This window comes from Parathielavia appendiculata, assembly GCF_033297405.1.
Source record: "Parathielavia appendiculata strain CBS 731.68 unplaced genomic scaffold N657scaffold_9, whole genome shotgun sequence".
Lineage (NCBI taxonomy): Eukaryota > Fungi > Ascomycota > Sordariomycetes > Sordariales > Chaetomiaceae > Parathielavia > Parathielavia appendiculata.
In genome coordinates, this window is record NW_026944228.1 from 466,879 (window position 1) to 486,496 (window position 19,618).

General features: G+C 56.2%; 9 protein-coding genes across 9 annotated transcripts; 5 read left to right on the plus strand and 4 right to left on the minus strand.

The window, feature by feature from the left end:
• Positions 1–5: 5 nt before the first annotated feature.
• N657DRAFT_682071 (uncharacterized protein) lies at positions 6–3,487 on the minus strand (the record flags this gene model as incomplete). Its single annotated transcript, XM_062796455.1, has 2 exons — positions 6–183; positions 648–3,487. 2 exons carry the CDS (start codon positions 3,485–3,487, stop codon positions 6–8), a joined length of 3,018 nt encoding a protein of 1,005 aa, XP_062646042.1.
• A 1,315-nt stretch (positions 3,488–4,802) lies between these two features.
• Positions 4,803–8,142, plus strand: N657DRAFT_657126 (uncharacterized protein; the record flags this gene model as incomplete). The annotated part of the gene is made up of 4 exons (XM_062794771.1): positions 4,803–4,824; positions 5,490–7,069; positions 7,118–7,142; positions 7,277–8,142. 4 exons carry the CDS (start codon positions 4,803–4,805, stop codon positions 8,140–8,142), a joined length of 2,493 nt encoding a protein of 830 aa, XP_062646043.1.
• Positions 8,143–8,144: 2 nt separating this feature from the next.
• N657DRAFT_646956 (concanavalin A-like lectin/glucanase) lies at positions 8,145–9,594 on the minus strand. Its single transcript, XM_062793221.1, has one exon. The coding sequence runs from the start codon at positions 9,274–9,276 to the stop codon at positions 8,248–8,250; it is 1,029 nt and encodes a 342-aa protein (XP_062646044.1). The 5' UTR covers positions 9,277–9,594; the 3' UTR covers positions 8,145–8,247.
• Positions 9,595–10,547: 953 nt separating this feature from the next.
• Positions 10,548–13,551, minus strand: N657DRAFT_635064 (glycoside hydrolase family 31 protein; the record flags this gene model as incomplete). The annotated part of the gene is made up of 2 exons (XM_062791322.1): positions 10,548–13,414; positions 13,467–13,551. 2 exons carry the CDS (start codon positions 13,549–13,551, stop codon positions 10,548–10,550), a joined length of 2,952 nt encoding a protein of 983 aa, XP_062646045.1.
• Positions 13,552–14,889: 1,338 nt separating this feature from the next.
• N657DRAFT_657129 (nucleoside diphosphate kinase) lies at positions 14,890–15,711 on the plus strand (the record flags this gene model as incomplete). Its single annotated transcript, XM_062794772.1, has 6 exons — positions 14,890–14,909; positions 15,048–15,122; positions 15,179–15,237; positions 15,295–15,339; positions 15,393–15,458; positions 15,518–15,711. 6 exons carry the CDS (start codon positions 14,890–14,892, stop codon positions 15,709–15,711), a joined length of 459 nt encoding a protein of 152 aa, XP_062646046.1.
• N657DRAFT_497236 (uncharacterized protein) lies at positions 15,611–16,459 on the plus strand. Its single transcript, XM_062787656.1, has 3 exons — positions 15,611–15,778; positions 15,835–16,102; positions 16,403–16,459. Exons 1-2 carry the CDS (start codon positions 15,723–15,725, stop codon positions 16,070–16,072), a joined length of 294 nt encoding a protein of 97 aa, XP_062646047.1. The 5' UTR covers positions 15,611–15,722; the 3' UTR covers positions 16,073–16,102; positions 16,403–16,459.
• A 63-nt stretch (positions 16,460–16,522) lies between these two features.
• On the plus strand, positions 16,523–17,909 carry N657DRAFT_646959 (uncharacterized protein). The gene has a single exon (XM_062793222.1). The coding sequence runs from the start codon at positions 16,547–16,549 to the stop codon at positions 17,426–17,428; it is 882 nt and encodes a 293-aa protein (XP_062646048.1). The 5' UTR covers positions 16,523–16,546; the 3' UTR covers positions 17,429–17,909.
• A 224-nt stretch (positions 17,910–18,133) lies between these two features.
• On the plus strand, positions 18,134–19,207 carry N657DRAFT_646960 (uncharacterized protein). Its single transcript, XM_062793223.1, has one exon. The coding sequence runs from the start codon at positions 18,226–18,228 to the stop codon at positions 18,964–18,966; it is 741 nt and encodes a 246-aa protein (XP_062646049.1). The 5' UTR covers positions 18,134–18,225; the 3' UTR covers positions 18,967–19,207.
• N657DRAFT_575978 (uncharacterized protein) lies at positions 19,140–19,579 on the minus strand (the record flags this gene model as incomplete). The annotated part of the gene is made up of 2 exons (XM_062789143.1): positions 19,140–19,316; positions 19,397–19,579. 2 exons carry the CDS (start codon positions 19,577–19,579, stop codon positions 19,140–19,142), a joined length of 360 nt encoding a protein of 119 aa, XP_062646050.1.
• Between the last annotated feature and the right edge of the window lie 39 nt (positions 19,580–19,618).

Here is a 19,618-nt window from a genome sequence, read left to right on the forward strand (position 1 = left end):
CCTGATTAGAGGTGGATGTAGCAGATGACTCGGTTCCCCGTCGGACCTGCTGGGCGAAAGGCGGCGACAAATTCGGTATGGTCTGGCCCTGGCCGAGGTCTGGGTTTTGCGGGGACGGTTGAGGAAGCCGTTGTTGGGTCGATTCCCCTGCCGGTTGGGCGTCGGCCGCATTGCTCTGGGTCGCTGGCAGAGGTTGAGGGTGAGCGACAGGCAGGCTTTGCCCGGATGCCCCAAATGATACTTGTTGGTCGCTGGAGCCTATCGTGCCTGATTCCTCAGGCTTCGGCCTTGACAACTCTGCTAGGCTCGCTTCTGATACATTCACCGGTGATGAGCTAAGCGGATGATGCCCTGACGGAAGCGTATAGGCTGGAGCTGTCGGGCTTGCCGCCGGCCTAGCCTCTTGGTGTGAATCCGGAGAGCCCGCAGCTAAAGGGGCTTGTCCAGCTGTCAGAGAATGGACAGCAGCTTGTTTCGGAACGCCGTGCTCTGTGGGCGCTGGACTCTTCTGGGAGCTAGACGTCACGTCACCCAGAGGCGAGCATGACGAGATGTTGCGTGGAACGTTTCCTTGTTGAGTTGGTGGCGAGGAAGCACGATAAACAGGAGTAGAGGTTTGGACGCCTGATGGCTGAGGGGTGACAGACGGCTGGGGAGGAGTCACGGCCTGGTCTACATCGTTCGCCGGCTCGCTCGAGCAAGACTTGTCGCCCAAGGCCGGGGACGGAGCAGACGAAGTGCCCAGTAAGGGCGCGACTTCGGCTCGTGCAGACTGATCATTTGGCGGCGTTGGGCTCGGCTGTGACGATGACTGGCGAGAGGATTCGACCATGGGTTGGTAATCAATGACGACATGGGATGAGCTCTGGACAACATCAGGGTTCACGAAGCCGGCCCGAGAGGATACTGATTGGCTGGTCCGCTGTACGACCACCACAGGAGTTGAACGTGCTGGCTCCTGGTTGGCTTCAGCTCCTTGCCGGTCGGTTAATGATACCAACGGGTAAGTGACCGATTGAGAAGTAGGCGTAGCATTCGACAGGACGGGTGCAATTCGTGAGTCTGTCGCGATGGGCGGCTCGTCGGTACTTTCCACGACAGAAGACGCTGACGGAGCTGGTTGGCTGCTGGTATCAAACGTGACAGGAACATGTTGACGTGATGCGGCGGCGTGAGGAGCAGGCAGAGCGGCGGGTTCAGCACTGACGGTGAATCCGCTCGCAACTGGTTGCTCAGGAGGTCCTTGCATGGTGGCCTGTTGCTGCCCGGTGGATGTAACTATCTGATCGGTGTCTTTTGTGCGTTTCAGCTCGACACCCTGGTGAGGCGGACTAGAGGCGGTCGGCAGCTTTCGGTTACCCGTATCTCCAACTTGCTCGGCATCACCTCCGGTATTGCCAGTAACACCTGAGCTTCCCAAGTGCATAGCCGCTTCAGGACTGGACGTGCTATTCGCCGGGGTATCCAGAACGGGAGTGTTTGACGGTGCCGGTGTGGCATCCATAAAAGTTGAAACTGGGTCGGCTGTCACCGGGAGACTAAAAGACGCAACGGTCGGTACACGGTTTTGAGGCGGGAGCGACTTGCGAGAGAGCTTCAACGGTTGAGGTATATCCGGGCTTGAGGGCGGAAGAGGAGCCGAGTACTCCTGGGATATGGGCACAACCTCGTCTTGTCCGGGTGGTTTGCTTGCACTGGCCTCACCAGGAGGCGGTTGGCGGGATTGCACATTTCGCATGGTGACCGGGTCGCTTGCCGCTGAGTGTAGGAGCTTTGGGCGAGCAGTCCTGAACGGGAGCGCAGAAATATGGGCCGGCAGAGTGCCTGTTCTGGAAACCTGAGGTCTTAAGGGATTTGACGTCTCGGGGTTTGCAGTAGTCCCTTGGCCGTATTCGGTTTGCGAGAGAAGCTGTACGGTGTCGTCGATGTCCTTCTGCAGGTCGCGGTATGACTTGTACGGTTGATAGGTCCGAGCCGGGCTAGCCCTTTGAGTCAGCGGAGGAGACTGGGCGCGCATGATGGGACGCCCCCGGGCGGGTTGGAGAACGGCTGGGAAGTGCGCAAGACTGCTAGGATTTGTTGAAGTGGCCAGACTGGAGACGGTGTTAGGGAGTCCTCCGGCGCCGACGATCGTAGGGTACGCGCCATTGTCAGGGCCATCGAGAGGTCGTTTTGAAGGCACTTGAGGTGCCTGTAATGCGGGGGGAATATCAGAGGGATCCACAGGTCGTTTCGGAGGCACTTGAGGTGCCTGCAATGCGGGGGGGATCTCCGTTGGCCGGGGCTGGGACAGCACTGGCCCGGCCAGAGAATGCCTCTTATTGTCGCCAGCCAGCTGGCGGTGCTGCGTTTCGGCTATTGAGTATTTGTTCGCGGCGGCAGCACCGAGCACGGCATGCCTCACCGGATTATATGGCTGATATTGCCCGGGCGTTGGGCCGGGGTTGGCGGAGCTCGTTGGCTGCGGCAATGAGTGTTGCCGAACAGGCTCATATGGCCTCTTGAGCAGCTCCTGGGCTGCTTGATACGATCTTAGCCGCTGTACTTCGCCCTGTCCCTGCCCAGAGGCATGAGGGACAAGGGGCTTCTGCTCGACTGTCCCGCCTGCTATCTTCGGTCCGGCAGCGCTCTCGTCAGAGGGAAGCTCGACCGGAGCCAAGTCGAAGGCATTGACGTAGACACCAGGGTCCGATGTATACATCATCTGTTCATTGCCGGGTAGTTCGACAGGGGCCGGGTTGATCTCGTCGTCACACCGAGCTGTCAACTCGCTGGCAAGTTCGGCAACGAAGCCAATGGGGTTAGATGGCACCTGGCGGCCGTCGAGAAGGTGAACTTCAGGCTGTTCCACGACTCCTATGTCGCCTGCGACACTCTCGCCGACCTCGATGATTACCGCGCTGTCTAGCTCAGGAGTCGTAGTTGCTGGATTGCTGTTTAGCACTTGGGGAGTGGTTTCTGTGCTCACAATTGGTGACATCTGCGAGCGAGTCGGTTGCGGTGTACCTGCAGACTCCGTGGCATTCGAGACACTCGTAGGAGGAGCAGGCACTGGTGCTCCGGCAACGTCCTCCTCACCCGCTTTGGCGCTTTCCTCTCCACGCTCTTCCTCTTCCTCTTGTAGGGGACTGATGTCGGTGTAGGCCCCGGGTCCCATGTACATGAGGCCGTCCGGCTGAAGCCAGAAAGGGCCACTGCCATCGTCCGGGTCGGAAACGGCATTTGAAGACGCCCGTTCTCTGTGGGTGGTTGCGGTCGACTGTCTCGTCGGAATTTGGCCTAGGGTGCTTCTCCTCTTGATTTGCTGCTGGCTGACGAGCTTTTCTTCGGGCGCAAGGTCGGGGGGCGGCGCACTGTCATCGACGAACTCGGGGAACTCATCGCCAGGCTTGGGGAAGGTGTACTGAATCAATCCCGTGGGCTTATAGCGATAGAACCAGCGGTTGCCATCGTAATCCCACTCCCAGTTTTCCGGAAGCCCAGCCATGTCTCTTCAACTTTGTCGCGCCTGATCTGTCGGGCTTAGTCGGGGGTATGACAACTGATCCAGAGCGTCGGCCCGGGTTTTCGGGCTCAGATGCGGCTGGAGCCCAAGACGAGGACGCAGCACAAAGAAGACCGACAGTTGGGAGCTCAGGTGAAAGCTCTCAGAAGATGCATCGCAATCGGCTGGCTTCGCGCGTCGTCAGACGAGTAACCGAAGGTTTGAGGTTCAGCAGGGTCTGAGACATCAAGGGTGCGTCGAGGATGGAACTCTTCGTACGGAGTAATAAGGACGGGACAATTCAGAACCGCGCGCATCTCCAGCAAGGTGGTGCCCGAGGCAGTCTTGCGTCAAACCGGGACAGCGCTTGCCTCGAATAAGAAAGGTGTGCGGCTGAGCGGCGCCCAATAAACGGCCGATAGTTCTCAGAGCCATCGATGCATTGAATTCTTCTGAAGCTTGGGGTCCGGCTTGCGGTGTGCCCAAATAACAGGCTTGCAGGACGCAATGTTTCTCGGCGGCAGATGGAGACTCGAACCATCGATCCGCGATCCTCCATCCCACTGAATAACAGGTCCGAGAAGTGAAACGAGCGAGGAGTTTCTGGCTCCACGTTGCATCGCGAAGAAACGACTCGTGTCAAACTTGGGCGGCTGTCACTGACGGAGAGAACGGCCTCATTGAATGGAGATCAAACTTGAATCTTGACGAGCAGGTGCTCTCCAGCTCACTGTAATAAACCGGGCTTGCAGCCCTCTTTTAAACTATCAACCAAGGAGTCAAACGCGCCACGCGAAACAGTGGCTGCTCTTATTAAGAATCGAGGGTTGCAGTGGGCTACGGAGTACCTGGGGATCACTTGTCTCCACCTCGCTTACCTACCCTACAGTAATCTGTACTGTACCCTAAAATGTCTGGACCCCACTACCGAGAGCTGAGCTTCAAGATGATCCTCATCAGCCTCCCGCAAAGGTAAGGTGGTCTTCGCATCTCGGAATAGGTCTTTAGCATAAGGTAACAGTAGCGGGACCACAGACGGCCGTTACCGGGTAAGTATGTATATCATACAACTACAATGGCAGGTACAGTCCAAGCCTGGTTGTTATCGAGGCAAGAAGCAAAGGGGGGCAAAGGGTACCTTAGCTCGCGCACTACATCTGTCTTAGAGACTAAGTCCGTTTTCCGTGCCGGGCTATACACCCTGGTGTCCAGATGTGTCGTTCAGCAAACAGTCGAGGCAAAGGTCAAATTCATCGCCGGAAGCTTCGATGCCGCGACCCTCAAGAACAGCTTGGCGCCAAGTATGCACACACCCGCCATGACGTCAACCCCTGGCACCAGTCTTCAGCTTCAGGAACAGAACCGACAAACACTCGACCCCACTTTCCCCTACACCTCGAAGTCCCTGCATGATCAGATAAGGTGGGGAAAAGGCCCAACGCTGTTGAGCACTGGCTATATGCAACACAAATGGACAACGTCAGGTAATTTCGTTGGTCATCACAACCTCGGCCTTATGCCGGATTTTAACTTTCATTCGAAATCCCGGACAAGACGTGCTTCGTTTGCTGACCTGCCGACAGAATCTTATGTTCCGGCCGGCCCGAGCAGGAATATCACCTCAACGGCTCGCCTCAAATTCTCCCTCCGTTGATTGCTACTGAAGGCGCTTCTCTTTCTGTGACCACCGATTCACAGGTCACAGCCTGCCTGCTGTGATGGAACGAACGGTCCACCTGTAGTGGCCCGAATGGGCGGCAACCGACTTGAGCCAACACAATCCCCTGATCCGAGTACAATTGGATACGTCTTCGTTCCACGTCTCGGTGGGGCGCTCTGCCAATCACATCTTTGGAGTTGGAGTGAAAACCCCATCAAGGCCTTGCGGATTGTCTGGGGTGCTTCATAAGGTATTTGTGGACGAGGTCAGTTGTATCTTCCTGCTTTCCCCGTGCCCTAGTTAGTCCGCAGCCACCACTTCAATGCAACATGGTATCGTCCTCAGAGACGCCGCCTCCGCCCTCGCGGCCGTCGTTGCATGTCCAGATGCCATCGTATTCCGGCCCGAGCAGTGACGAAGCTGACACCACCAAGACCCAGGTCGATCCAGACCACCTCACCCCAGGGGCAGCCCTTCGGAGCCCGACCGACTCGAGAGAGGCTGCGAACAGGTTACAAGACGACCTGGAGGTCCTCCGTGCTGAGCGCGTGGTCTCAAATCAGGAGCGCAACCCAAGCCGGCCCAGGTCCGGAAGGAGAAGCCATGAAGCCCGGGTCGAGGACGCCTTCAACTCGAGCAACTCGCCCACCGCCACTACTGCCATCGTCCCCCCGAAGACGACTTGGCTCACCAAACTATGGCTTTCGCTCAAGAGGTTCCCTCGTGTCCTGCGCTACGTTGTCTACGCCATCCCGCCTGGCATCATCATCCTGATACCCGTCTTCCTTGATCTATTTGCCTACGACCGCAAGGGAGACCCGGTTGGAGGTCGCGGCGGAGTCCAACTTCTTTGGTTTGGTATCTGGCTTGAGGTCGTTTGGCTCACACTATGGGCTGGTCGAATCGGCACGTCTATCATGCCCGTGCTCGTGGCCTTTGTTGCCGACACGGTCGGCTCTCCCAACCATAAGAAGTGGAAGGATATTGGGCGGCAACTCGAGTTCCCCACGGCTCTGTTTCTGTGGCTACTGGCCGTCTTGGTTTCGTACCGGCCCATCTTGGACAACCATCGCGTGCTCAACGAGCCCAAGGAGGACGACAAGATCCCTTACATAGCGTGGATCGACGTTGTCTACAAGATCGTCATTGCCCTATTCGTCCTTGCGACGCTGAATCTCGTCGAGAAAATCTTGATCAAGTGGATCGCAACATCCTTCCATCTGCGCACCTACTCGCACCGCATCCGCGATAACCAAATGCAGATCGAGTTCCTCGTCACCCTGTACTCATACGCCAAGACCCGCCTCGAGGCCCAGGACCCGGTGTGGGAATCCCCATCCAGCAGACGAGCTTCTACCGGGAGCCCTTCGCCGCTCAAGAGTCTCCACAACAACGCACGCCATGTTTGGAGCAAGGTCGGGAGCGCCGCTCACCGCATAGCCGGCGATTTTACCGGACGGAGGAGTCTCAAGGGCAACCATCCCCGCAAGGTCGTGCTGGAACTTCTGCGCAACACTGAGTCTAGCTTCACCCTTGCTCGCGTTTTCTACCGCACCTTTATCAAGCCGGACAAGTCGACTATCACGGTTGAAGACCTGTATCCCGCATTTTCGGCCCAGGAGGACGCCGAGGCGTGCTTCTCGGTTTTCGACAAGGATCTCAACGGCGACATCACGATGGAGGAGCTCGAAATGGTGTGCAACGAGATCCATCTCGAAAAGAAAGCCATAGCGGCTTCGCTCAAAGACTTGGACTCGGTCATCAAGAAGCTGGACGAAGTCTTCATGTTCATCATTGTTGTTATTGTCATTATCGTCTTTATCAGCATCATTTCGAACTCAGCTGCGGCTGCCTTGACTTCGACTGGCACTTTCATCCTCGGGCTGTCGTGGCTGCTACAGGCGACAGCCCAGGAGTTTCTTCAGGTGGGCTTTTCCTTATTACATGAAAAACTCTGTACTGACAATTTCTAGTCTATCATCTTCGTGTTTGTCAAGCGTACGTCAAATGCGCGCTCTTTTTGCCCCAGTTCAGATGTGTCGGGAGTTACTGGAGTCGTCTTATCCCCAAAGCGGCGCTATAGCTCCCTAATCACGCTTATTAGGAATAAGAAGCCTGACGTGGTTGGACAGACCCCTTTGATGTCGGCGACCGGGTCACCGTCTACGGCAACACCGGCTCTATGATGAAAGGCGACGACTACTACGTCCTTGAAGTCTCACTTCTGTACACCGAGTTCAAGAAGATGGAGGGCCACGTAGTGCAGGCACCCAACTCGGTGCTGAACACGCTTTTCATCCTGAATCAAAGGCGTAGCCAGGGACTAGCCGACCCTATCAACCTGAAGCTCCGCTTCGGCACGTCAGAAGCACAAATCGAAGAGCTGAAGGCCCGGATGCTCGAGTTCTGCCTCCAAAATAAGAGAGACTACGCACCGCGCATCATCTCTGAGGTGCAGACCATCGACGAGGTTAGCAGCATCACCATGAACATCATCTTCTTTCACAAGAGCAACTATCAGAACGAGCTGCTCCGCCTCAACAGGCACAACAAGTTTGCCGTTGAGCTCATGCGGCAAATGCACGACATGGGCCTCGAGACACCCCGGCTCGTCCAGCCGGGCGGCATGCGCGATATGCCGCTGTATTGGACCCAGGTCCAGCCGCCGCCTGTGTACCAGAGCACTGCCCAGGATGCGTATCCGCCAATTTCAGGTTCAGCGGTGCGCAGGAGAACTACCAGCAGGGCGGCGGCGGTGGAGGCTGGCATGGACTTTCAAGATGTCTATCACAACCGGAGGAGGGATAACAGCATAAGTCAGCTGGGCTCGATCAGGCAGTCACCCAGAGAAGAAGAGGAAGGGACTCGTGCCAGCTTGGACGAGCAGATGGGCATGTCAGAGAAGAGACAGAGCCTGGACAGCCCGTCGACACCGCGGCAGATGTGGAGGTCGGTGAGTAGGTCGAATAACCGTGGGTCGTTGAGCCAAGCTGTGTGAGCAACGGATTGGCGCAAGCTGTATTATTGAAATGATTGGAAAATTGCTCTACATCCTCCCGGCTTCGACTCCAGCTATACTCATGGCTGGTTACTTGTATACCTCCTAGTTGTCGTCCAAGACCCTCGTACACTTGACCTTCTTGCCGTCCAAGACTTCACAGCTAGTCAACCTGCCACCCTGGGCCTCAAGCCGGACATCCATCACCTCGGCCCCCGTCACATCCCTCTTGCTTCCATCCTCGAGCGTGACACCCGCCGAGCCAAAGGTGACGCTCGTAAAGTTAGCCAACGCAATCGGGAAGTCGGGCAATCCAGCCAGTGGAAAATCCTCCACCATCCACGCCGCCTCCCTCCCACACAACGCCGGTCCCCCTTCCCCAACCGGCAAGACCTGTCTCACACTCGTCACGGGCGTCGCTCCCTCCGCACAGCTGACATTGGCCCCAAAGTTCTCCGCCAGCACCACCACCACCGACTCCCCAGCAGCATCACCAGAACCAGCACTGAGTGTAAACCGAACCAAATCCCCCGGAATGATCCCAAACCCTTCCAACCCCGTCGTAGTACCCCCCTGCCCGGATCCGGGATCCGAGCCCGAGGAACCGGAAGCAGCAGCAAATTGGTACCACGCAAAAGGACTCTGCTCGCCGCCCAGCGTGCCGTCGTAGAAGATATCCACCCCCGCGCGCAGGGCCCGGCGGGATGCACCACCACCGCCACTGCCACCGCCACTGCCAGGGCAGGAAAAAGAGAAAGGCCCGACGCTGTCGATGCCCACCCAGAAGGACGCCGCGTACAGCCCGACGGGGTTGCCTGCCGTTGGGCCGGTGGCGGGCGGGACCGCGCTGGGCACGCGGAAGGTTGCTTGTACCGAGGATATAGCGGAGGTGTCGGAGGCCGGGAGGGTGAGGACGGCGCCACCTTTGGTGGTTTCTGTTGTTGAGTCGTCGGCTGCCGCGGGGGCGGCGGCGGTGAGGAAGCGGGAGTGGGACGGGGGTGAGGGGGTTAGGGTGTGTAGGAGGCGGAATTGGGAGGCGTCGCGGGGGCGGGTTGGTGCCAGGGGGACGGTGGCGGAGGTGGCTCCCGTGATGGTGGTGACCAGGAGGATGAAAAGGGTTGTTGATAACTTCATAATGATGGGTGTTTCGTGGTTGGGATGCAGTGAGTGACTGGTTAAAGAATGAAAATGAAAGAGGGAGATTGATGAAACGAGGAGCAGCATTTCTCCTGAAAAGTAAAAAGGAAGCCGAGAGCACCTGGAAGAAAAGACGGCAAAACAGACAGAGATCCCCGCCGTGCAGATCCCTGGGCCAAGAGAAAACAAACGGAAAATAACCATAGACAGTCGATCACCCCTTATAAGTCCCCGCTTAAGACGGTAACACAACCTGATCCAGTTAACCCCCAACTTCCAGCACAGTCAGCATTGGGAACCAATAGTCCACTGCATCCAATCCAGCTCGAGCAAGACATGTTCATCCACGGCCCGCAAAGAGAGACCGAGCATGCCAATGCCACGCAAGGAGGTAAGTGTAACACTGCCTGGTCGCACTGCATCGTCTTTGGAACACCCATAACTGCAACCAGGGGATGTCGCCACCTAAAACCATCAAGCAGTCTCACATCCCTTTCCATGCGTTGGGAAGATATATCCCGACTAGAACGCTCAGCAATGTCGCACTTCAAGCACCAGTCCTCAAATAGCTACAGTTTAAGCCAAATATCCATGTCCCATTGTCGCCCATTTCAGACATAGAACACAAAGCATTAAGCCCTGTGACACCACTCTCCTGCAGGTACGCGGCAGAAATCTGTCAGGTACGAGGATTCAGCCGAGGTGCTCAATATCAGTCGAGCCTGTCCATTGGCCGACCGTTTCCAACCAATGCATACGGAGGAGTATGGTCTGCAATTTCGGCGGTGCACGAAAGACAACCCACAACCAGTACGTGGATACACAACCGGAAACCACCGTATAATCCAACCCTGGCTTGTGTTTCTGTCGCGGCAGACGGCAAGATCTGACCACGAGAGGCAGACATAATGAAGTCTGACAGAAGAGTAAGAAACGAAGAGAGAAAATAGAGAGAGAGAAGAAGGGGGCAAAGAAGAATAGGAGAAGAGGAATAGAATAAGAGGAAGGTAAGAGAAACAGGAGGTGGAATGAGAGGAAATAAAAATACTTTCCCTAGTCCTAAGCAAGCAAACCAGGGTTGCAGGGAAAAGCGCAACTTGAAGACCAACTTCTCAAAACCACAGAGAGCCAGCACCGGCACTCCTACACTCAAGTCTATACACCGCCTGAGTTTACACACTCCCTCACACAGACTGACAGACGCATGCTCCGCTCATACCTTAATAACACAAACACATCAATACCTAACCATCTACTTGCTCCCACGCTCAAAACACAACTCTCCAATCCGCCCCGATCCTCACGCCCACCTTCCTAACCACCGCAAACGCCGCCCTCCCCTCAGCAGCCGGCGTAACCTCCATCTTCGCCTCCCAAACATTCCCTTCGCTCTCCACCTTGACACTCTTCTTCCCCACCCAACTCTCCGGCACGCCCACCAGCACAATCCTATCCACCCCAACTCCACGCATCCTTTTCAGCCACTCGCCCTCCGCCACACTTCCGGGCTCGCGGCCCTCGGCGTCGACCGAACTCAGACTCTTGGCCGCCCCGTCGAAGATAAACCGCCGGTGGATATACTGCCCGCTTTGATACTGATATGAATCGCCGTCGTCGACGTACAGGTCACCCTCAGCTTTCCTGCCGTCCCTGCCAACGGCGACGACAAGCGTGTAATCATCCCACTTCATGAGCGCGCTCGACCGGCGCGGGACGTCCCTGCGCGCAAAGACGTGGCCGCCGCGCATGAGCAGGGGCACCTTCTCCATCGGCGCATCCAGCGTGACATTCTTGCCCTTGGCGGTCGGGATGATGTAGTAGGTAAAATAGTCGTAGTAGACCTCGGCATCCGGGATCCAGACATCCACCGTGGTCTTGTCCTTCTCCGTGACCGGCTTGGCCAGCAGGCCCGTGTTGCCGACAAAGAACTGGTCGTCGACGGCAAATCCGGCCTCTTCCGATGGGTGCGTGTAGAACATGGGCTTGACGATGGGCGTGCCGTCGATGTGGGCGTGCCGGAAGGCCGTGTACCACGAGGGCAGCAGGCTGTAGCGGAGGCGGAGGGCCGCGGCGATGATGGTCGTGTACGGCTCGCCGACGAGGTAGGGCTCGCGGCGCCGGGCGTCGATGTGCGCGTGTCCGCGGAAGAAGGGGTAGAAGGCACCGGCTTGGTACCACCGCGTCAGCAGTTCCTTCTCAGGGTTGCCGAAGAAGCCGCCGACGTCGGCGCCCGCAAACGGGAAACCGGCGATGCCCTGGCTTAGGACCATGGGAATCGACGCGGCGAGGTGGTCCCACGCAGCTTGGTTATCACCCGTCCACATGGCCCCGACGCGCTGAGAGCCCGCAAAGAAAGCGCGCGTCAGGACGAACGGACGGCGGAGCTCGCCCGGCTTGCGGCTAGTGAGGGCGTGGTAGGTGGCATTTTGGAACGTCATGCCGTTCAGGTTGTGCACGTCGCGATGCTCCCAGTTCCCCGCGTGGAGGTTGTCCTTGGGCATAGTCGTTTCGGGTCCGTTGAAGACGGACGGCTCGTTCATGTCGTTCCAGATCCACGTATTTTCCATGGTGCCCTTGAACGCATCGTACTTGAAAAGAGATGCCCACCATTCACGCGCAGCCGGGCTGAAGGCGTCAATCCAGTGCGATGAGCCTGGCCAACACCAACCCTCAAAAATGTTTCCATCCTTGTTCTTGACGGCCAGATCCTTGGACTTGAGCTCCGCGACGACGGGATAGTTGTCAACGTTCTTGATGTGAGGGTCGATGATGGTGACTAGCTTCCGGCCGTGGCTGTCCAGCTGCTTGCCCATGCCGATGGGATCGGTAAAGGAGTGCTTGTCCCAGGTGAAGTACTTCTTCTCGTCAGTGTACTCGATGTCGAGCCAAATGACGTCGTAGGGCATCTTGAACTTGTCCATCTTACGGTCTACATCCTTGACGTCGTCGTCGGAAACGTAGTTCCAGCGGCACTGGTGGTAGCCGAGAGAGAACTCCTGCGGCATTGCGGTGGTGCCAGTCAGCTCGCCATATTTGGCGGTCAGGTCCTTGGGTGTGGGGCCCAAAAAGACAAACACATCCAGCAGACCGCTCTCGGAAATCCAGTGGGTGTGAGTGCTCGTCTTTGACTTGGTCCCGAGAGAAAGAGGGTTCTTGTAGTCTTTGCCCTTGGTGATGTCAACCCACGTCTCTGCGGCGTTCAACCAGAAAACGCCAACAGCGGAATCCTTGCGGTGGGCCTGCATGAAAGGGATGGAGCCGTAGAGGGTCATGGGGCTGTCGAGGATGTACTCAAAGACATCAGCGTTGTACAACCTGTAAGGTTCCTGGTAGTTGCCGTCCCCACCGCGAGTCTGCTTGAGCGAGAGCGGGCTGGCGTGGGACGGAATGCCGTAAACGTGCTCATAGCCGACAAATGAGATGTCCAAAGCGACACTTTCCGGGCCGCGAGGCTTGGTATCCGTATTGCCGCCGAAGGTCTCATCCCACCAAGTGCTTTCGTTCTCTGCTTTGGGCTCTTCCTTCGTTTCCTCCGTCTTGTTCTCCTCGTCTGATTCACCCTCCTTCTTCTCCGGCGCGGGCTTCTCAACCTTTGGCCTCCAATGTTCAATGTTTAGCAGCCCTTGATCGTTCAATTTGATCTGGCTGCTGCCGTCGCGCTTGAAGTCGATGCTGAAGGGAAAGAACTTGATGGTGGCCTCGAACTTGGCGGACGGGCCGTACTTGACGGTGAGCTGGGACTTGTCTTCGTAGTCGACCTTGGCCGCCTTGTCGAGTGTCGTCCCCCCAACAATGACCCACCGTTCAGCCTCATTGTAACGCTCTTTCCTAGCCTTGCTTCCATGCCGCAACTCGATTTCGCCCTTTTGCCGCTTCTCCTCATCGACCGTGACTCGTGCTGTGCCGGACTCGAGGAAGGAAATGGTGATGGGTAGCCGGACAGTCTCGCCGTTGTCGTTGATGGTCTTCAAAATGACGCCTTTATACTGGCCGTCTCTAAATGAGCCAGATTCGGGCGCAATGTTGTAGGGCGACTGCCATGAGCTCGATGCAAGGGCGTGGTCCGCGAATGCGCGGTTGCGGGAGCAGAAACCGGACTGATGGCACTTCTTGAAGTCATGCTCCTTAACGGCGACTAGGAATGTCAATCATACGATCCAACGTCACTTCAAGCTTGCAGACCGTACCTGCAGGTGCAAATGCCGCAGAGAGTGCAGACAGCAGTCCGAGGTAAGCTGTCCATTTCGAGGACAACGGCCCTGGAACGTGCATCTCGACTCTCGCACCCTCCTAAAAGTCGGCTACAGGAGACTGCCAATTGAAAGGGCGTCGAGGTCAAAAGCGAGGAAATGCAAGAAAGAAAAAAGGACAAGGAATGGAAATCGCGACTATGCCACCCGCGTAATCATTGAGGAACCGCCAGGGCTGCTGATATGTTCAATGGCTCTTACAACCCGAATCATCGGTCAATAACAGAAACATGGAAGACGATGTCCCAGCTTCGCAGGGACTTGCAAGCAAGCTGTCAGACTGGATTGGCCACCTTGCATGGCCCAGCAGACCCTGCCAGCACAGCGGGGCATTCAAGTGACTACAGGACTGTGTAGTTACCCAGTATCCGCACTCGCGGTTATTGCATATATCATTATCCATGCTACTCTAACTACTGAAAGTGAGAAATTACATGTGCAACACCTGCAGTGATGGAGAGTCGTCACTTCCGTCCTTGAAACTTCAGCGCCCGATTAGCAGTTCCTTTGCAGTCCGAGAAGTCAATGAGAAGAGCAATGGGTCTGCGGACTCGTAGCTCTGAGTTGGAAGACAGAATGCGAGAACCAGCAATTTGCAATCCCGGAACTGACAGCTGGAACTGCGGTGTGATAATCTGTAACCAGTATCACTCTAGCCGATGGTGATGCAGCAGAAGCAATGAACCTTACCATGTCCAGGTTACCGTAGTTGACTCGCCTACATCAATCACCGGGCGTGCCGTCTGCTACCGTACATGAGCACAATACCCAACACTGGGGCAGGTCCCTATCAGCCACTAGTTGAGAAAGGAACTGCCTTCCAGGTTACCTGCCTAACTACTTTCCCTTTTAACTCACTTCATCGCTAGAGTGACACGTAGAGCCTTGCATTGTCCGTTAGCTCAAATGCTGCCTTCTCACTTACAATTTGCATGAAATCGGACATCAGAATAACACCGCAACCTGGTCCCGACCTGATCCAACCTGAATTGATATCGGATACCAAAGCGGCAGTGGCTCGTGTCTGGGTGCTCAGCTGGGCATCAACGGACGCATGGACGAGGATGAACGAAGCGAAGCCGCTGGAGCAGCGGTGAGGCAGAGACATGGCCAACAAGGGAGACCTCGGGTTCCAGCCGCGATGCTCCTACCATACAGCGGCGAGATATACCTAACGTTGATCCTGGGCCTTTGCCTGTTGGCGTATTTTTTCGTCGGCCCCACTTCCAAGCTTCCCCCCTCAGGCCAGACTTCTTCGACCACAGTTCCACTCCGAATTCCTCAACTTCCTCTCTCTCCGCAACTCCTCCAAGATCAACCCATCCTCGAGTCATTTGCCAAAGCTCAAACACCCGTCGCCATGTCTACCACCGAGCGGACGTAAGTTGCCCTCTATTTTCTTCCCGCATATACCCTTTTCCGAGCTTTGCTCAGCTCGATGCCCCTTGATTACCCCGCCATCGACTCCTTCAGGTCTACCCCGCCATTTGGGCTAGATTTGCACTGACACGGCGATAGTTTCATTGCTATCAAGCCCGATGGCGTCCAACGCGGCCTCGTTGGCGCTATCATTTCTCGCTTTGAGACACGCGGGTAAGAAGTAGAAGATCCCCTGATTCCGCGTCCCCCAAGCTCACACCGCAGCGCAGCTTCAAGCTCGTCGCCCTGAAGCTCGTCACCCCTGGCAAGGAGCACCTCGAGAAGCACTGTATGTCTTGCCATGTTCCGCTTCCGGATTGACCGAAGCACGCTGACCAGCCTCCAGACTCCGACCTCTCCTCCAAGCCTTTCTTCAAGGACCTGGTCAACTGTGCGTCGCCCGGGCCGTTTATCCTTCTTTTCTGTGACTGACCTTTTCAACAGACATGAACAGCGGCCCGATTGTTGCCATGGTCTGGGAGGGTCTTGATGCCGTCAAGACTGGCCGCGGTAAGAACCCGCTTTTCGCATTTTTTCACCCCTCACATCATAGCTAATATCACCGTCAGCCATGCTCGGTGCCACCAACCCCCTTTCCTCGGCCCCCGGCACGATCCGTGGCGACTACTGCCTCCAGATGGGCCGCAACGTCTGCCACGGCTCCGATAGCGTCGAGAGCGCCAACAAGGAGATTGCTTTGTGGTTCAAGGATGAGGATCTCATCAGCTGGGAGTCTGCCCAGAAGTCTTGGATCTACGAGTAATTGTTGTCCATATGATGGAAGACTGTTATAGGGACCGTAACGGGGTCCCAAGTCTCACTGAGACCAGGTATCCCCGTTTTCTCCTCTCGATCGCTGTTTTGGACGAAGAGCTCATGAAGATAGAGAAAAAAAAGCATTCAGACTCACGATGTTTAATTGCCGTGTGACTCACTTTGAAACCTCAAAATTCCTTGATCCCTTTTCCTCTGTTGCTGTTTCCGCCGTTGACCTCCAAACAGAGCCCCATCTCAGGGTTAAGCAAAGTGTTGATCTCACACTCAGAAGTGTTAGCCTGAAGTTGCCGTCCCTGGAAGACTTATGGGCAAATTTCAGAATTGGCGTCAAGGGGAAGCTTCGGTGATATCCAGAGCCCGAGGCTCCTTCCTCACTGGCAAGTCGATTAGCTCGTGGAAGTTCCCATCCTCTTACATCTCTGTCTTGTGTTGCTTTTGAGACTTCCCCGTCTCTCCATCCAGGATACTAAGATATCTTTTCCAGTCATTTCCTTCCGGCGGTCTCGTTCTTCTATTATCGGCCTCCAGATCCTGCGCATTTCTTATCTTTTGGCGGCGAGCAAGACGGAACCCAGCAGCAACGCCCTATTCGACCAGTATTAGTGTGCACAATGTCGCAATCTCCCGGCGGGAAGCGCATCAAGGTCGAGGAGGGTACTGATCTCGAAGCGCCCCAGATTGCCGAAGAAAACAAGCACGCCGAAGAGGAGTACCCCACGTCACAAGCTCCCAATAAGAGCATCAAGGTCGAGCCGAAGGGCGATGATGTCGAAGCGCCCCACGATGCCAAAGAGAACAAGGATCCCATAGAGGAGCACTCGATGTCACAATCTCCCAACAAGAGCATCAAGATCGAGCAGAAGGACGATGAGGTCGAAGGGCCGAAGAACGCGGCAAAGCCCAAGAGTGTTGAAGAGAACAAGGACGAGCAAACAACATCGCGGGCCGCAGTGCCTCAGGTTACACCTCAGGAGCAGCCGCAGAAAGTAGACTGCGCCGTCAACGCGTACGGCTGGGCAATGCCGATTCCCAATGGCGTTGACAAAATCAACTTCACCCAGTTTTATTGCCAGATCCCAGTCAAACAACAACCATGGGAGGCAGGGGCTACACGAATGCTGGAAGAGGGGAAGTGCCCTTGGAGAGAGTCGTTTCACCTGACCGATGAGGAGCGCGCTCCGTACCGCGGCGGCGCGGCGTGCCGCGTCCTTCTTGTCGGCTTCGCTTTGACGGACTTGGAGCCCGAGCATCGGCGTCCTTCCCCGTCTGTTGGATTCAACTGGGGGGGTTTGAAGTACAACAGATTGAATCAAGATGGCTTCTGGACCGAAACCCCAACAATGATACCAGACCTCCAGGCGAAAAAGGCTGTCATGGTCGTCACAAAGGTGGACTACCAACAACCGTTGGGGTTGAACTTTTGGGCGCTCTTAAGACCCGGCAACGAGAACTCAGATCTTTGTCAGCTTTACAGGGTCACCAAGGAAGAGTGCTTCTATCTTCCCCAGTTTCGAGTTTTCGACGAATCGACGGATAAGGGAAGCATCGGCCGGCTGTTGAGTTGGAACAAGAGCGTGCGAAGGGCTGCTATCTGTTCCGAGGAGGTGGCGGTGTGCCCGACGTTCTCCATTCCACAGCGAACCGCCGGTAGAGCGGAACCGGAAAACGGCGGAGAAAAGGATGCGGGTGGACAATCCCTGTGACTTCCCTGGCATTGAGGAGCACGGCATCCCCAGATTCTGTTAGAGCGATGGAAATGCTCGCATGCGCCAGTTGTGGGTTGCATGGTGCTCCTCGGCCAGCAGTTGCGCACGCGGAGACAGCAACGTTAATGATGGCTTGTGCACCACAGCTCGGGATGTCGAGTTTAGCATCGGGAGCGGGCGATGACTGATGAGTTCGAGCGGACGGTTCCAATAGGGTCATCGGTCGGTTGTGGGAACTCATGAGATCTGGGGAGACACGTATAGATAAACAAGGACGGAGGGAAGCATTGCTAGGGTAAAGCAGCAGCATGCTTGAGAGAGGGACATAGCAGTCATAGAGTTCAAGGGCAGGGCACTTCGGCCTGGTTGAGGTACTGAAGATAACCAGTTGGTAGATAAGGTAGCTTACTTCAGTTTCTTTTGGCATGACAGAACAAGCGCGAACTGCAGTGGCTAACTATCTTCCAAGCTGAGGGAGTTGCATCTAGACTTTTATGCGCCAAATGCAGCCAAGTGAAGCCTGAAAAGTGTCTCAGTAATTCTCTCCTAACTGTTGGTCTTGCTTGACCTCGTCGCGTGCCTTTCAGGGGTTCCCAATCCCCCACTCAGGGGTGCGGTTGTCAAGGGCAACGAGAGTCCGTGCGCCGCAGATGCCGATGCCATGATGCCGGACCGGCCGGCAATCCGACAGGGCAGAACCGAATACCATCCAACTTCATCTCAAGCCGACAAATACCACCCTCCAGCCTCCAACCCCGCCGGTACATCACTGCAGACAACGAAAAGCAATAACAATGCGTGCCCTCCAACCCCTCACCCGCATCCTGCGCCCTAGTGCCCCTCGCCGAGCGCCCCTCCAAAACCTCCCACCTCGCCTCCCACCGCGAACCAGCAGCAGAAGACCATCCAGCAGCAGAAGACCATCCAGCACAAATACGAAACCGCCATCAAACCCTAACGACGGCAGCACACCGGCATCGTCAACCACGACGGCAACAACAAAACAAGCAAAGGCAGACCGCATCCTCTCGCGCCTGCCCCGCCCCCTCCACCGATACGCCTCCCGCCTGCGCGGCGCGCCCGTCACGCACGTCGTCGCCTTCCTCGTCCTGCACGAGGTTACCGCCGTGGTGCCGCTTCTGGGGCTCTTTGGGCTGTTTCACTACACCGAGTATGTCCCCGTCGCGTGGATGCTGGGGCATTACGGGGGGTATGTGAGGGAGGGGGTGGGAAGGTTTGAGCGGTGGTTTCAGAAGAAGGGTTGGTTTGGTTTTGGCGAGGATGGTGGCGGTGATAGATTGGATAAAGCAGAAACAGGGGGGGTGTGGGCGGTTGGCGGGAGAGAAGGGGAGGTGGATGATGCGCTGCGGCGGTGGGAGAGTGAGCCAAAATATCGGGTTGTTGTCGAGGTTGCGTTGGCGTATGCTTTGACCAAGGCGCTGTTGCCGGTGAGGATCATCGGGAGTTTGTGGGCGACGCCGTGGTTTGCCGGTGTCCTCGGCCGGTTGGGAAGGGTTGTGCGGAGGGACGGATGACTGACTGACTCTCGCGAACATGTGCGATGGTCTTTGAAGTCGTAGTCACTCTCCGCTCCCAGCATTGGTCGGCAGTACAACATTGACCCTGGGAAACGTAGATATACCCTCTTAGACCGGTGGGTAAGATTCTTTCTTCTAGGGCATTTGAAAGCCCTTGAGTAGACTGTAAATCACGCAAACTCCATGCCCCGTTTCCACCACTCTAAGATACCTCTCCTCTCCATGGCGACCGCGAATTCCTTGATAGACTCGACTTCAAACAGTCCTGTCCGTTCATTTGGCTGGGCCACGTTTGACCCTAATGGCGCAGGCTTCAGCGCCAGTTGAAAGTCTTTATATCGAAGTCTCTGTCCGGCGTCAGTCGGTTGCCCTACTGTATTCATCAACTATTCCTTTTATTTTTTTTTCTCATTTTTCGGCGACCAACCTGAGCAGTTCCTACCCATTCCTTCACACCCTCCTCGCTGCCTTTGCAGTACATGATGCCTGGACAGCCGCCGCTGCGGAGCAGAGCGTAGCAGCCGTACTTGCTCGCCGCCTTACGCAGATGGGCCACCTTCTTCCGCGAGGTGATGTGATGGGTTCGAATCAGGGCGTGGAAGAGGGCCATTGATACGAGTTTCGAGTCATCTTCAAACTTCTGTCTTGT